The sequence below is a fragment of the Equus przewalskii genome, chromosome 14, assembly GCF_037783145.1.
Source record: "Equus przewalskii isolate Varuska chromosome 14, EquPr2, whole genome shotgun sequence".
NCBI lineage: Eukaryota > Metazoa > Chordata > Mammalia > Perissodactyla > Equidae > Equus > Equus przewalskii.
Genome location: NC_091844.1, coordinates 83,874,405 through 83,890,914, shown reverse-complemented (window position 1 = coordinate 83,890,914; position 16,510 = coordinate 83,874,405). Strand labels below are relative to the sequence as shown.

At 45.9% G+C, this 16,510-nt stretch overlaps 1 protein-coding gene across 1 annotated transcript in view; it reads right to left on the bottom strand.

Moving 5' to 3' along the window:
• Positions 1-14,637, bottom strand: part of MBOAT2 (membrane bound O-acyltransferase domain containing 2) — a 126,461-nt gene extending 111,824 nt beyond the window's left edge. Inside the window, exon 1 of the mRNA XM_070574509.1 lies at positions 14,369-14,637. Within this exon, the coding sequence (XP_070430610.1) occupies positions 14,369-14,443 (75 nt within the window). The 5' untranslated portion in view covers positions 14,444-14,637. The remainder of the gene's footprint in view (positions 1-14,368) is intronic.
• Positions 14,638-16,510: the final 1,873 nt, after the last annotated feature.

Sequence of the window (16,510 nt, the reverse complement as noted above, 5' to 3'; positions counted from 1 at the left end):
CACCTGAATTATAATCAGTTTTAACTTAATGTTGATTTTAGCACTTAGCCATTAGACCTCTGATCAAAAATGTCATTTCACAGACCCCTATTTAAGTGCAATCTTAGATAATACACTTCCAGTATTTCATCCGTGTTCTTCAGTTGTGCTCTTTTTTTCATACCTTAACACATCATCAGGCAACTGAGAAGAGAGTCCACTGAGTCTAGGAAGTGGTATTTGGGGCCTGCCTAGGGGTTTCTATCACTGTCTCAACCGTATTATTTATAAGAACATGCTTAGTACTAAATCAGTAATTTTATTTTTATTTTTAATTATATTAGTAAATAGAGACAAAAAGCAATAAATCTTCAAACCAGTGTGCCAGCACTGCAATACTCTAAAGAGAGCAACAATCAAACTGAGCTTTCAGATGCGGGGCTCGCCATCCTCAGAGAGCTAGGAATGCTCACACATAAGCCCAGGAATCCCATATTAGAAGATTTAAGGGTATTGATACCTAATTTATTAAAGTGCAGTTGTTCGTAAGCCAACCATGTGAAAAAAGAACAGAATGTCTCCAACGACCTAAAAGGTGACCATGAAGAAGTGAGCTTAATCGGATCGCTTCTGGACTATTCCAGAGAGTTTGTGAGCCCCAAGATTACAGACTCTCTAACTACAGCTATCCAAAAATGGACTGGCCACCCTAATAAAGGGAGCAAGCTCTCCCTCTCAAAAGTGTTTAAGCAGAAGCCAGATGACCATCCACCAGAGATTTCCCAGAGAAGATTCACCCAAGGCGCAGTAACAGTGATGGCTAACATTTAGAGAGCGCTTACTCTGCACTAGGCTCTGTGAAACAGATAAACCAAGGCTCAAGCGACCGACATAGCTGAGACACTACGCGGCAGAACCACAACTTAAGGCAAGCTGACTCCTAAACATGAAAGTGGGTTGATTGTTAATCAGCTGGATGATCACGCCCTGCCCATCTACCCTCTAACCGCTGCAATACCAGGCCTCCCCTTTACAAAGCCCGGCCATCAATCAATATTTACTGAAGGAGTGAGCCTGCCCCTCCTTTCCTTTGCAAACATTGTTTCCTCAACTACAAGTTGCACTTCTGTTCTGGGATGCCAAGAAAATGTATCCTTCAAGATTTTAGCTCAGAAGTTACCTTGCCCTGAGCATTCCAACCCGGAGTTAACAGTAGTTTTTCCCAAGATGATTCCAGAATGTGGTGCAGCCTGCCCTGCTCTCCCACCATAAAAGAACTGTAGCTGGGCATGGCTGCCCAGATAAGCGACATTTACTAGCCCCCACCCATCTCCTTGCTGTGACCTGTGGCCATGTGACAAAGCTCTAACAAAAGGCATGTGAGTCAAAGTGCTATCTATGTATGTGCTACTTCTAGCCAACAAATGCGACCGTAAGGGTTCTTTCCCCTTCTTTTCTGCTGGATGACTGGAACCCTCCAAGTTCTCACAGTACGGCCGCAGACCAGCAGCAGTAAGGTCACTCGTGAACCTCTTACACCTGAGAATGATCGGGCCCCAACCAGACCTACTGAGTCAGAAACCCCAGGTGCAGGGCCCTCTGAGTTTCAACAAGTGCTGCAGGGGACTCCCACACAACTTCAAGCTCAAGGACCACCGCCCTAAGCAAACTAGCCTCAACCAGGCTGATAACAAGGCCCCAGGAACCAGGGAAATGTGCTGGAAGGAACACAAGCCTCTGGATGACCAGGCAGAGCAGAACTATCCACCAATCTGGGCCATTTACATCAAAACTGTTATGTGAAAGCAATAACCCTCTATTATCTTTACGTCACTGTCTCATGTTTGGGACGCTTGTTGCAGCAGCCTCATCCAAACCAATTCCAACATCTCTCTCTCCTGACACTCATTCACAGGCTGTAAATATTTGTCAGTCTTTCTCTTCCCAGTAGACTAGAAGCTCAGAGCCCCAACCAGCTCTTACTCATCTCTGCATCTCTCCAGGACCTAAGAAAACCCCTGGCCTGTACTACACACTCAATAAACAACGACATCTACTTATCCCCTTCTATCTTTACACCAAAATGATAAATTCTAACATCTAAAGTGACACCAATAACCCAGTAACTTTCCTTTTATAAAAATCTTCTAAAAGCACCAACATTCACTACAGACTAAAACTTTCCAATTCTGCAATGATTCTCAAACGATGCCAATTTGTCCAAGGTTTGCCTTCTACACTATTGCTACCCAGTCCAGTCCATTCCCAGTTTCAGAGAAGGGTCTTGATTTTGATCACAGTCCATCTTCCTTGCTGTATTAACATACAGTAACACACAAAACAGTTGGCTTCCCTCTTCTGTACTCGCCCTGCTGCACACTGTTTACTGTCCAACATACAGATGGCTAATCTACTTGCTAACCCACGTTACCGACTTGGCCAAGGCACAATGATCTGTACTGCCCTTCTCCACCATTTTACAAGAGCTAAAACTCCAATATCATATATTTACCAAATCTGGAGTTGGTGCCAAAACAGGGAAAAGTCGTTTAGTATTTTCTTTATTTTCCAGAGGTTCCTGTTTCCAATAAATCACTACAAAAAGGAAAACAAGCCAAGAGCAGCCTTCTGGCACTATTCCAATCATTTTGTCTTTGCTGAAATGGTCCCAACATCCTTTTGTCTTTAATATTCCGAGCAGGACTGTTTAAAAATCTACTCAAGTGTTTCCTACCAAATGCCATATTCCTAACAAAGTTACTTTATAAATTACTCTATACTCCTATGTGGTAAAATTCTGAATTGATGCCAAAAACCTTCTTGGAACAGAATAGTTCTCCATAATTTATATATCCTGTACCTTAAAAAAGAAACCTAACTCTTTAGAAATGAATCCTCCAATCCATATAGAAAATTATAACAAATATACAGTTTGACAATACCCAAAATTCTACTCTTCAATTTTGATTACTTTATCAGAATTTTCATTCAAATCAACTGGAAAGCTGAAGCTCAATGTTGTGATGCCAAATATACCAAGATTTTCCTTTACTATGTGGCTTTAAAAGTATTTTCTGGGAACAGAAGGAGAAGACATGACTAGTCTCATGCTACAGGAAAGGTACAGGGACCACATTATAGCAAGATTATAATCTTAGACTAAGGACCCCTTAACCATCCCCAACGAAACCAAGTACTAGCTAAGGGGACCTCCACCCTGCCCTCTACCTTCATCCTCTTGGCTCTGTGCAGACACCAAAAATCTTCGTCACTTCTATTCTTGGTAAGCAGCTAACATGAACAGCTGCGCGAGTCCTAGCATTAGAAAAGGCATGCTCACACTCACAGTGCGGCACACTGTAGATCAAGCCTAAACTCCAAACCCTGAACAGTCATCACAAGACAAAACATTCCAGCCAAAATTCAATATACACTCTAAAAAAACTGAAAAACTGATACGGGCTTATAAGGCACACAAGACCTTCCCGAGTATTACTTTATTCTCTACCAGCCACATTTTTTTTTTGTCATACCCCACAAAACAGCCCTAACAACTTAGACCAATTAATAATTATAATACTGGATCTACAAAAAGAATAAATGATGGTGTGAAGTTCCAACCTTTCCACTTTAATGGGATTGTACCTGTCAAGATTATCTCCAAGATGTGATGCACTCCAAATGAAAAGAACTAGTAAGATAAAATTTAATTTGAAATTCTCTTGGCCAATCTAAGGATGAAATTACTAAGTGATGAAATATAAGAACTGCATCTTCAACGACTGCACGGCATGGTTCCCGAGCCTTCTGGAGCCCTGACTGTCCTGCTACGGTCACACTCTGGTCTGTCAATGTCCCTTTGAAGTCTCAGAACAAGACAGTGTACTTTCGATTGGACTGACCACCATCAACTACAATAGAAAGTGCTACCTACTTCCTGATGGCCAATAAGCTAAATGTGGCCCAGGTGTGTTGTTTGGGCTCAAAAGAAGAAAACAAGCAAATCTTAGTCAAAATTTTAAAAATCATATTTTTGCAAAAAGTCCAGAACTCCAGCTTCCCTTGAAAAATCAGCTTTGGTAACCATGAGCAAAAGTGAATGGGGGTTTTCCTTTCAGGCTGGGCCTGGGCTTTCCAGATGGCCATGCTGCCCACACCTCAGAAATGGCTGCACCTACATTTACACTCAGTTATGCTCCTTGGCTGGTAGCCTCCAGACGCTTGAATCTGGAATTGATGTTGGCATTAACTACACCGCCTAACCCATGACCTAGCCAGCTAAACACCACCTTATAATCAACAAAAACTCCCAGGGTTTATCCACAAAATGTAATGCTGGTCTCAGGCAACTCTCCTTCCAGACAATTCACTTCTAGAACTTCAGTGCAGATCTTTACATTCATCTTTGAAATTTAATATTGTTAAATTAGATGCACCCAATTCAATCACTATTCACTGAGCACCCAGGCGACGGCGGTTTTGAAACCAGCGGTTCCGCAGAAGGCAGGCCTCTCTCTCCATTCAGTTTTAACAAAGTGAGTTTCACCTGAACGTCTTTCATGTGTTACAGTTCTACCTATAATTCGGTTTCAAAAAGAAAATGAAAACATTCAGAATTTTTTGTTTGTATGAGCAGGGAGCGATTTATTTTAAAATACATGTAACTGAGTAACTTAAATATATATAAAATTATTTATTATCTACAACTCTGACCTTCCACAATCACCTAGTTTGGCACAGAAAACCTCTAAAAACTAAAAAAGTTTCTATGGAATTATGGGTTAAAACAGAAAGTATGCTACATTTCTGTCCGATTGCCAGACAGGAGCCAGGCGAGCGGGTCAGCGGCCTGGGCCTGTATGGAAGAGTGAGATCCACCTGGCTGGCAGTCGGGGGAGGCCCCTGGCTTCCTCACTCCACCAGGACACTGGCCGCTGGGGAGGACCTGCTGATGACACCTGCAGCTGGCCCGAAGCCAGGCTTCCCCGGGACTGGCTTTTTGGGGGATGTGGGGGGGATATCCCAAAGGAGCCCTTTTGGAGGGTCCCGCTAAAAGGTGAGAGGGGAGAGGGTCGGGCAGTAAAAGCAGCAGCCCTTTGTTCTTTCTGGATCCAGACAATTACGCACTCTGAAGGCTTCTTTTGTCTGAATCTCTCAATAATGATGCTGATAAAGCTTCTCTTTCCAATCGCCCGTTATCACCTGACACTGTAATCATCTAGCTGAGAACACTGACACCTCTCATAGTTACCGTTATTTCCGTTTGAATAATCAGTCACATTCCCCCAAAATTCTTCAAGGCTTTGCACATCTCCTTTTAAGAAACCCTGTTGAAACAAAGTCAGCCATAAAGGTTTGCGTGGCTTCCGTCTAACTCCCGGAGACCTGCTGTGCAGTCCGTGGTGGGCCTCGCGACACAGGCCCCAGACTCGCAGGGCTACGCCACTAGGAAGAGGCACAGAGGGACCAGCTGGAGGAGCTGCAGGCTCAGGGTGACCTGGACCCGATCTGGGGAGCTCGGCCAGCTGAGCTGCAAAGACCAGGAAGCACCTCATCCAGGGAAGGGTCACCATTGATTTCCCGGCCTCACAGACTGCCGTCCAGCCCGGGAGGGGTGAGTGCCAATGAAAGACAGTGAACAAGGGAAGTGCTCCCAGGAAGAGGACTCCTGAGAGCCGAGCACTCGCCCCGGGACCTCCACGCTGAGCTCAGCCCTGCCTCCTAGTAACTGTTGTTTTGAAGAAGTCTAGAAATCACTGCATGAGCCTGCAGCCACTTTCTTCTTTGTCTCCCGTGTGTCCAGCACACTGTCTGGCACACATTAGACACTCAAATAGTTGCAAAACGGGTCACTGAAAATGCACTGAAGGACTCTGAAGAACCTGAGGGACAGGCTTTCCTGTACAGTACTGTCCCCCAAAACCCCTGGAGGAGCACCTCAGTTGTGAGTAACACCCAGCACCAGCTGTGCTTTCACTGTGTGCTCTGCCCTGCACGCGCACTAGCCCCTTAATGCCACTCACACCCCATGAGGCGGGGCCCACCCTCTGCCCTATTCCAGAGACCAGGGAACTGAAGCTCACAAAAGATCAGCCAGTGCTAAGACTACACAGCTAATAAGCGGTGACCACCACTGGAGCCAGTCTATGCTCCTCCCCACACAAGTCCTGCTGGCTGCAAACACACTCTGTGCCAATGCTGGTCCCAAGCATCAGGGACACAAACATGAGTAAGAGAAGGCTTCTATTCTTAAGGAACTTATAGCTTGGCAGGGAGACCTGTAAAGTAAGCAAAAGAAGTAAGTGCTACAGGTGCTGTCAGAGCAGGTTCAAGCGGGAGAGGGGCACGAGGCAAGTGCTCGGGAGGCCCTTACAACAAGGATGGCCAAGTCACTGGGAACCAAAGGGGGATTCTCATACCACTACTTGCTAGAGTTGGAAGGATACTCACATTTGACAGGTAGCCAGTGGACGCGAGCAAAGACCCCAAAAATGCGCCAGTTAATTCCTTCCTAAGAAAGACAGATCTAGCTGACACTGGGTTTTTGCTTTGCAGAAGCGGGAGAGGCTGGTGGAATCCAGAGCTAAGGAGAGAGGTTGAGCAGGACAACTAGATGGCTGGCTGCTCTCAGAGCTTCCCCCACGGTGCCTGCCTCCGCACAGAAAGGCTGCAGAGGTTAGGAGACGGCTCCTTGAAGGGGCTCCACCTGTATGCCGGCGGCCCCAGGCAGAAGCTTTCTACTTACTTCCAGTCTGTGTGTGTATTATACACACAATAGAGGCCAAAAACGAGCGTCAAGTGACTGGACAGGATGGGAGAGATCTTAAAAAGCTTCATCAAGGAGCTGCAACTTAGGCTTCAGCTAAATATTGAAAAACATGGGTTTGCTGGGTCAAAAAAGTGTGGAGGGGATTTCAGGCAAAGGAGATAGCTTATTCAAAGGCATGGAGTAAAAGAAACTTTAAGCAACTGAGTATGCAAGTACTTTAAGCATCGGCAGACTGGGAGTTGATTCCAGCTCTACCACTTCTGTATGCACGGCTTTGGGCAATGCACTGCTCCTGTCTGGAGAGAGTCCGAGCGTGTGTGAGGGGTGGTCTGAATAACAAAAAAGAAGCTGGCAGCTTCTCCTTTAGGCCAGTGGTTCTCCGAGGCAAGCATGCAGTAAGAATCCAGTAGAGCAGGGCCTCTCACATTCAGGAAGGACCCCAAATTTAGACTTCTGACGTTTTCTACACATGAGGTTATAAAGTCACCAGAGATACAATGACAGGATTGGAAGGAGACATATATATCATTCAACTAAAAACTTGTCCCATCTCAAGGCCATACTGCCTAGAGTGCACTATGGATTTTATTTTTTCCTAAATCTTGTGATTATACTGCCGATAGCAGAGTTACCCTGCATTATATTTTGAAGGTTACACATTAATTAGTTAAGTGCATATATTTAAAAAATACAATACAGGGGCTGGCCCCATGGCCTAGTGGTTAAGTTTGGCGTGCTCCACTTCAGTGGCCCAGGTTCAGTTCCCATGCATGAACCTACACGACTCATCAGTGGCCATGCTGTGGCAGTGACCCACATACAAAATAGAGGAAGACAGGCAACAGACGTTAGCTCAGTGAGAATCTTCCTCAGGGAAAAAAAAAAAATTACATTTTTCCTACCTTTTAACAATACGGAGAATCTTAAAAAACGTGGCCAGGTAGCTCTCTGCCTCTGATGGTGGTGGGAGATGGGGAGTTAGAAAGGGCTTGGTCAAAAATGCAGACCCCATGGCCCTCATTCAGTAGGTCTGAGTAGAAACTGGGAATATATATTTTTAACAACAATCCCAAGTGACTTTTGATGCGAGTGGCCTCAGAGCCACACTTGAAAAAGCACTGCAACAGGCAGCATGGAAACCGGGAAGAGTTTTAGGCAAGGAAGCAACTGATTAGTACTGTATTGCTCAAAGTTTGGCACTGGACTTGGCTATTAGACGCTGGTTGCAATGGTTGCAAGAGTGAATAGGAATCAGGAAAATGGAAATAGCAGGAATCAACTGTTCTTCCAAAATTTATGACTGAGAAGAAGAGAATGAGGATGTGCATATAGGGGTCTGACAAAGGGTTTTTAATTGTATTCATCAGGTAGAGAAATGAGTAATACTGTAAAAGACATATTAGTAATCATAATGTTTTGGATAGTATTTAAATGTCCTCCAGAGCCACTCTCCACTTTACTCTGTGCTCCCAAAGCACCAACTTGCCTCTGAAGGAGACACCAGCAGGAGACAGAGGATGCGTGGGGACGGAGGGATATTCATCGCCCCTCAATCCCCCTCCCAAGTTCACCGCTGGCTGGCTGGTCCCTCACCAGAGGCCCCAGCTCCTCCTGGCAGGCTGCTCCCACAGCAACCCCTTGCGGCTCTGCCCTTCCTTCCCCTTGCCCCTCTAGGCCTAGTGGAGCTGGTACCGGGGGACTATACTACTCCTTGCTGACTTCCCTAAACTGCCAATATCTTAGTAAACAGTTCTTACAGTCTCCTTGGTTACCTAGTTCCGTCTGTTTCCTACCAGAACCCTCACTGATACATACAACACTGAGCAGAAGATAAACGCCAGAACAGTGCCAAATCCAAAATGCTTTTGTGGTTCAAATAAGAAAGCAGTCACGTCAGATGGGATTCAGGAAAAGACTGATATGCCAGGTGCACTGGATGCAGGCTGGGAAGAATGGTTAGGATTTCAACAAGCAAAGGAAGAAAGAGGGGCGCATGGTCAGCGGTAATCCAGATCTCGAGCATCCTGAGGCTGTCTTCGCACATCAGCTGTCCCTCCCCTTTCCACACCCTGCATATTGACCAAAGCAGGACTTCAGGCTTCATCCACGTCATTTGTAAAGTCATTACATGACCACTCTTCTGAGGGTCAAGCTCACAGCCTGTTTTGTTTTAAAGAAGTCTTGCCAAGTTCTATCATGGTAGAATCCCACCTGTTAAACCGACTGCAGGCAAAAGCTGTGTGTGAGCTGTTTCAATTATTCCCTGGAAAGTCAGCGCTGATGAACCACAGTTAACAGAGATGAGGGTTATTTGTACCTATCAAGGCAGTAACAACATAGGAAGCTCTCCTAAAGCAGGGGGACAAAGAACTCTTGAACAGTAAGGAAGCAGAAAAACCACCTCTGACTCCAAATTCAAAACTAGATTTTAATCCTAGTTTAATCACTGCTTGGGCTTATGACTGAACCTGAGCCTCGTATTTCCCTTCCTAAGCAGCAAGTCCTAAAGATTAAAAATGGAATACGTACGAACAGATGTTAACTTCTCAAAATAAAAATGTAAATTCAAAATATTTAATAATTTGTCGAGAGGAAAGGACTGTGTATCAAACATATACTAGAGCCAGGCACTTTCCACAGGTTAAGTGTTTTAATCTTCACAATAATCTACAAGTAGGTACTATTTTTCATTATCTTTACAGATGAGGAAACTAGGGTTATAGAAAAATACAGTAACTTTCCAAACAGCACAAGGCTGGCAGAATCTGGTTCCAACTCCATCCGGCCACTCCCAAACCACACTGTGACCTCCTATCAACACAGGGAAACGGGACACGGGAAACTGAAGTTAAAGCAACTTTCAAGACATGTGGTATTTTGCTTAGTTGCTTCGGATTCAACAGAGAGGCAGTTTCAACTCACACTTGAAAACTTCTTCAAAATTTATTAGTCCATTTTCCTCCCCCAAGTTTTTATGTATATTCCCTCCAAGTGAGTCCAAAAAGAATCTGGGACAGGGGCTGGCCCCGTGGCCGAGTGGTTAAGTTCGCGCGCTCCGCTGCAGGCGGCCCAGTGTTTCGTTGGTTCGGATCCTGGGTGCGGACATGGCACTGCTCATCAAACCACGCTGAGGCGGCATCCCACGTGCCACAACTAGAAGGACCCACAACGAAGAATATAGAACTACGTACCGGGGGACTTTGGGGAGAAAAAGGAAAAAAAAAAAAAATAAAATCTTAAAAAAAAAAAAAAAAAAAGAATCTGGGACAGCTTCTTCAGTTCATGACAGAAACACAGAATCATGCAATTTTAAAACTAAGCACAACACACATTTTACACAGGAGGAAACTCATTTACGTAAAGTGACATATCCAAAATTAGCTAACTGACGGGGCCTAAAATACAGATTCAAGATCTCCAGTCCCATATGCCTTCCTTATTAAGAGGAATCTTCCACAGCAGAGCGTCCCAGTATTTCAGGGTTCTGGAGACGAAGGCTGATGGTCATTATGGGTGTAAAAGCAGACAGGATAGACAAATGAGTTAAATATTGATGTCCTAACCCTAGAGCATTCAAATGCCAACTTTAAAAGAAAATCCATCTTTAATTTGTTTGTTTTATTGCCATTCTCTTTCTTCTCCCAAAGTCATATTCTTAAAAAGGCTCAATACTGAGAACTTCACTTATTTCTTCATCTATAAAATGAGGCTCATCACAGGACCCAACTATAGGAGGGTTAGGAAGTTAATGTTCCAAACTACTCTTTTCCCTAATATATTCGTTCCCTTCACCAGTTGTCTACGTAGCACTGGGAAATATACAGAAAAGGTCAATCAACAAACTGACTGAAAAGGAAACAGGACTTTATAAGCCTCGGTGCTTCTTTCTCTCTTTCCATACACACATGGTTTTTCCTATTCCACCATTACCATTAGCACTTCAGTGTTCGGGAATTTCTCTCGTCACCCTCTTCTCTAAAAATGTATCGGCAACTCGGATCTAAAACAATGATCTACCAAAATTATCTGCCCCATGTTAAGACTATAAATTAAAAGCAATCTTTTATTCAATTATATATATATACCTGAAGCTAAATACTTCAGCCCCTGAGTTTCATCCGACTCCATAAGGTGTTGTGGGGAGTCAATTAAATAATATAACGCATTTGAAAGAGATCTGTAAACTGTAAGGTGCCACCCATTAGAGTCATCGCCTGACTTTACAGGAGTAGTAACATGTAACAGGTCGGCCTCCTTCCCCACCCATCTTTTCTCCCTCCTCCAAACCTTTCGAAATACCTTGAGTCTCCCTCTGGCCCCTCTCCTCACCCAAAACGTTCGGCACATCATCCCTAAAACAATGACCCTGTCCCCAAACAGGACTGTTCAATGACTCTCCATAAGCCAGTCTCATCCCTAACTGGCCGTCTGCCAAGTATGCCTCCTGGATTATCATGTCACTAGAGAAATTTACTCCAGGTTCATAGTAATTACAGCATATCATGGGACATAAGGAAAGGAAACAGTTAAAAAAGAAAGGTGGGGGAGAGAAAGGAAGAGAGGGAGGGAGAGAGGGAGAAGAAGGCTGGAGAGCAAGCTCATCTAGTAACAGAGAGTTGCGTAAATGTACAGTAACAGAACATATGATATGTTGGGGTAAAAAACAAACACTCTAAAAATTAGGTTGATCTGGGACATGTAATTATTCTCTCATGTTTGGAACTCCTCACTTTGGGGTCTTTTAAAAATTTACCACATCAGCAACTAATAAAGAACACAATTGCGTTCCAGGACATGCGATGTCTTCTCGATGGCATGTCTGGCCCTTGTCTTTAGCGCAGCTCTCCCTGAGTCCAGATCCTCCTCAAAACCCACTCTCTATACATACCTTTAATGATAACCACACTAGAAACAAAGTCGCCTGGAATGCAAGGCCTAGAAAGGGGAAACATCAGTTGCTACACATTTCCTGGCTTAAAGCATCAGTTAACCTCACTTGATACTAGATTTTACATTTTTATTTAAACTTAAGGACTATTGAACAAATACTATGGTTACCTCAAGGTCACTCTGTAATCCTCAGGAAAGATTAAACAACCCAGGAATTGAAGGCAAGATATTTTGTTCCTTTTCCTTGCCTGGTCTTACTGCAAAACATTTCCTCCTTTCTCTCCTACCTGACCCTGCAAGGTACATTCTTATATTCCATATATGTCAATAATTTGTCATTTCATAAATTCACTCTAGTAAAAAAGTTAAACTATTTTTCTGGGTCGTAAGGTCCTTTTCTTCTTCTGACATCAAATAACTGCTTTCATAATTTCCTAAATTTTCAAAACATTGTTAATTAGCACATACCAAATTAACATACTAACAAGTCATATTTTTACACTTTTCATTTCCTGATTTGTCTTTTTCCTGTTGAATCACACTATTTGATTACAACCAATTCTTACAGTTTCTCTCAACTTGGACAATTATTTACATGTTACGAAAAGTATTTTCTACATTGCTCAATTTTTAAATAATGGCTAAATGACTATTCATTCATCCAATTTTACAATATGAGTTTTTAGTTATTCCAAGAGTGTTATCAGCAAAAAAAAAAAGTCAATTCTTCAGTGCTTCAAAGAAACGTTTATTATCACTATAAAAAGTTAAGGCTTGTGTGGTATTAATCCAATATTAAGACTTGCTTAGAGAAAACAACTCAAAATACAAATGACTATGCAAGTTCATAGTCCCAAGACAACAAAGGTTGTCCAAGGTCCCAAATCAATACCTATAGATATAAGGAAGGAAAGGCAAAATTTTAAGTCCTGTCACCTTCTCTCGATTCTCCTGCTTCTTTCAGCAGTGCTGAAAAGAACTTGCTCTGGATTGCTGAGATGTTTAAATGAGTTCATTAATATTAAACATCTTTTAAAAAGTTGTACGCTTTACATAAATTAAAAGGTATTAACGTAGTAAAGAAAATATTTCATCACGGTAGGGAGAGAGAGAAACAGAGAATATACCTGTTTCCCTAAAATAAATGAAAAAGTATAGGCCCATCTCTCCTGCTCCTCATGAGCAAAAAAATGTTTAAACCTAACGTGCATTTGCTGATACACTGGCGGCAACCTACTTAGGTCAGGGGTGTAAACACGCAAAGGTCAGACACTGCACTTCCCTTTGGAAAACTGAGAATCCTCCACAGGGCTGAGAAGATGGAAAGCCCCAAGTTCTGAGTGGTTTATTAAGAAACAGAGAAGACTACTTTCTTAATACATGATTAATTTCACTGCTGGTACTTTATTAGCATGATACACATTGTAACTGTTGTTCAAGTCTTGTGAGGGATAGGCATTTTACTATGATCCAAAAGCATGACTGAAATATAAGTAAGGAATTCAGATTTGAACAGAAGGTAGAATTTTTTTACTCGTTGGACATACTTTCATCTATTCTTTTTTTAAACAGTAAAGCACAAAGCAGTCAGTGTCATAATGTTAGACACAGGAGTCTTTCCATCTCGCTGCTATGAAACGTAGTCTGGAGACAGAGGAATCCGTATTATAAATAAAATCCCTGATGACACCAAATGACAGCAACACTTTCAAGAGAAGGACAGTGAACCAGGATCCCCTGTAAAGCGCAAACACTTCTAGAGCAAGTATACTTCAAATAATTTTAAGCAAAATTTTCTAGCTTTGGGCTAGAGCTATTATCTACCCCCTAATCAACAACTTCCCTAAATGTCACTGACAAAATACTTCCAAACTTTCTTTTTTGAATAAAAATGGCACTGCTTTTCCCAACACAATACTGTTTATTTCTCAAGAATCCTTAGGCCTTTCATACAAACCCAAATGGCCTCATTTAAACGCCACCGTTCCCTAAACGGTGTCAAATGCTTTATGAGGGGTGGGCCAGACGGTGGGTAGGGTGGGTTCTTCGATCTATAAGGCTGCAACTTTCTCAGCTAGAAATTCTGGCATTATTAACTCACTTTGACTTTTCTTCATAACCTCTGCCTTCCCGCAAACTGTTGCCTCTCTGTTGAATAAGCCACACTTCAACGGAAAGTGTCCCAAAGCGCAGGTCGCTGACCCTTAAGCTGGCCTCCTCCATGCCACACACGCCGTGTCAGCGCACTCTCCACCCAGGCACATCCATCCCACTTCCCCGTGGGGCGTTCAGTGCCACGCGCGCAGGGCACAGACACCCTAGCTCCCCCAAAGCACAGCCTTTCCACAATTTCCACAATGTCTACACCCATGCTCGCACGCCCTGGAAGCGACTTCGGGACTCCGGATTGCCGCCTGCCCGATGCACGCACGCCCCGGGTCGGGGCGCTGCCGTGGCGGGGAGCAGGGCCAAGCATGCACGCGCGCACGTCGATGCCCGGAGCCCCCCCGGGCTGCACGGACAAGGGCCGGGCGGCGTGGGGGCGGGGTGGGGGCTGGGTGGGCACGCCCGGGAGGGGCGGCGGGCCCGAGGCAGCGGGCAAACAACAACAGGAGGGTCGCCCCCTCCCCAGCCCGCGCCCCGGCTCCCGGCTCCCGGCTCCCGCGCGGATGGCACACGGCCGGGGAGGGGGCGGCGAGGGCGCGATGCCAGCAGGGCCGCCGCGGGTACCTGGTCGATGGGCAGCTGCACGGCGTTGCTGAGGGGCTGCAGCAGGGTGGAGCCCGTAGTGCTGGTAGTGGCCATGGCCGGCCTGGCGCTCCGCCCGCCGCGCTCCGGCCGCCCGCGCCACTCGCCCGCGCCTGTGCCGGCTACGCCGAGGATGGGGATGCAGCCGGCGCGCCTGCCCCCGGGCCGCCCGCGGTCGGAGCGGCGCGGGGCGGGGCCGGGGAGGGGCCGGGGGCGGTGACCGGCTCGGCCCTCCCCCTGCACCCCCGCGCCCCCGCGCCCCGCGTCCCCGACCGCCCTCGCGCCCGCGCCCCCGACCGCCCGCGCCCGCGCGCCCGCCCCGCCCCCTGACTTCCAGCAGCTTCCAGCCGCCCCCTCCCCACCTCGCGCGCCCCCGCGCCAGACAGCCCCGCTGCCCAATCACGGCGCGGCGCCCCGACGCCCTCAGCCAATCAGCGGGCGCCGGCCGCGCCGCGCCCCGCCCCCACCCCAGTCCCGGGCGGAGGGGCCGAGGGGCCGCCGGGCTGTGGCTGGAGAGCGGCTCGGGAGCGGTGGTGCTGGTTACGGTCTCCCCCGTATTCCTCCTCCCCGGGGGTCGGGGGTCAGCCTTCCCTTCTCTGGCAGGGACGATGGACGGCAGAGCGGAACAGGGTGGCCTCCAGACAAAGGGGCGGCGTGAGGGGCGCCGTCGAGCCAGCGCTGGGGGAAGTTGGGGACAAAGCCAGGGGCTGGGAGGAGGAGGGCAACAAACCACAAAAGCGCCCTATATAAGAAGTCCCTGTGTCTTCAGGATTGCTGTGAAAAAGCCCCAACTTGAGGCCAGTTTCAGATGTGTGTGCCTTTCAGTCCCCCTCAAGCCCACCTGGACCTTCCAGGGGCGAGAGATTCTGGTCCGGTTCGACGGCGCGGTTGCGCCCCACCCCCGGGCAGGGGGACGGTTGTCACCTGCACCTGCCCCGTGTTGCAGTAGGCTCTCCTGTGGGCGACCGCCTGGCATCGGGAAGGAGGGCTTTTCCCAGCATCTCCTCCCCCTGGATCGCCTTCTCCCCCAGGCTGTGCGGTTGTGCGCTGTTTCCACAGACCTGCAGTATCTGGTGGTTTGTTAGGGATCTAATCTATCTGCCCACACCTAGTAAAAGCAGACCATTTGAGTTCCTTGAAAAGGCACGTGTCAGCTTTGGTGTAGAAGACTTCCAAAGAGGAGGAATGCTGGAGGAGAATATCAGAACTCCAAATTGCACGGATTTAACAGTCTGAAATTTGGGGTAGAAATAACTAATGGTTAATGAGAGTTCAACCGCATGCTTTAATGCCTTAAACACTGCTTTAAATGCTTTCAAGTTCTGATAGCTCGATTAATCCCCACAACAACCACGTGAGATAGGTACTGTTACCACCTTCAATCAAAGAAATTGAGTCTCAGAGAAGTTAACTAACTTGCGCGAGAAAGCACAGCTAATAAATAGCAGACAAAGGATTGAGATCCAAGGAATTACCTTCAGAGTTTACATCTCAAACACTAGGCCCGCTTCCTCCCCAACTTAACCCCAGTCGGGAGATTGTCCTCAGCTGTCAGGTGTCCGATTTACTTGATTGCTGTGTAGAGTGTTGGGCGATGACAGCACAGGTGTGAATACCTGAGCTCCAGTAAGTCACTCCCCTCGACCTCAGTTGTCTCTCTGAAAAGGAGGCAGTTGAATTAATTGGTTCAATTTCTTCCTGCCTAGCATTCTCTGAGTATTTGGTTAACTTAATCCTAACAACCAAACTGACAAGGAAGGGCCTTCATTCTCCCTGGAGGAGTGTTCCAATGGGAGTTGTAGTCAATTAGAGAGCAAACCTGTTCAATGGGCTGCTCATTAAAACACCCAATAATCTGGAGCTCTCTATTAATATAATGTTAGAAAATGTTATTTTTTTTCCCTTTTCTCCACTTTGGGGAAGTGTAGAGAAAGCATACAGGTGGCTGAGCACACACACTGAAGGAAAACTTGAAATACCATTTTAAAACTTAAAAGGTGAGTGTTGGGAACATATTGCAAACTAAAGTAAGTCGCATAAAGACACAATCTCAGGTCTAGAACAAATCGCATCTACCAAAAGGAGTTTCCTTAGACTGAATTTTTATTTTAGTAGGATATGACA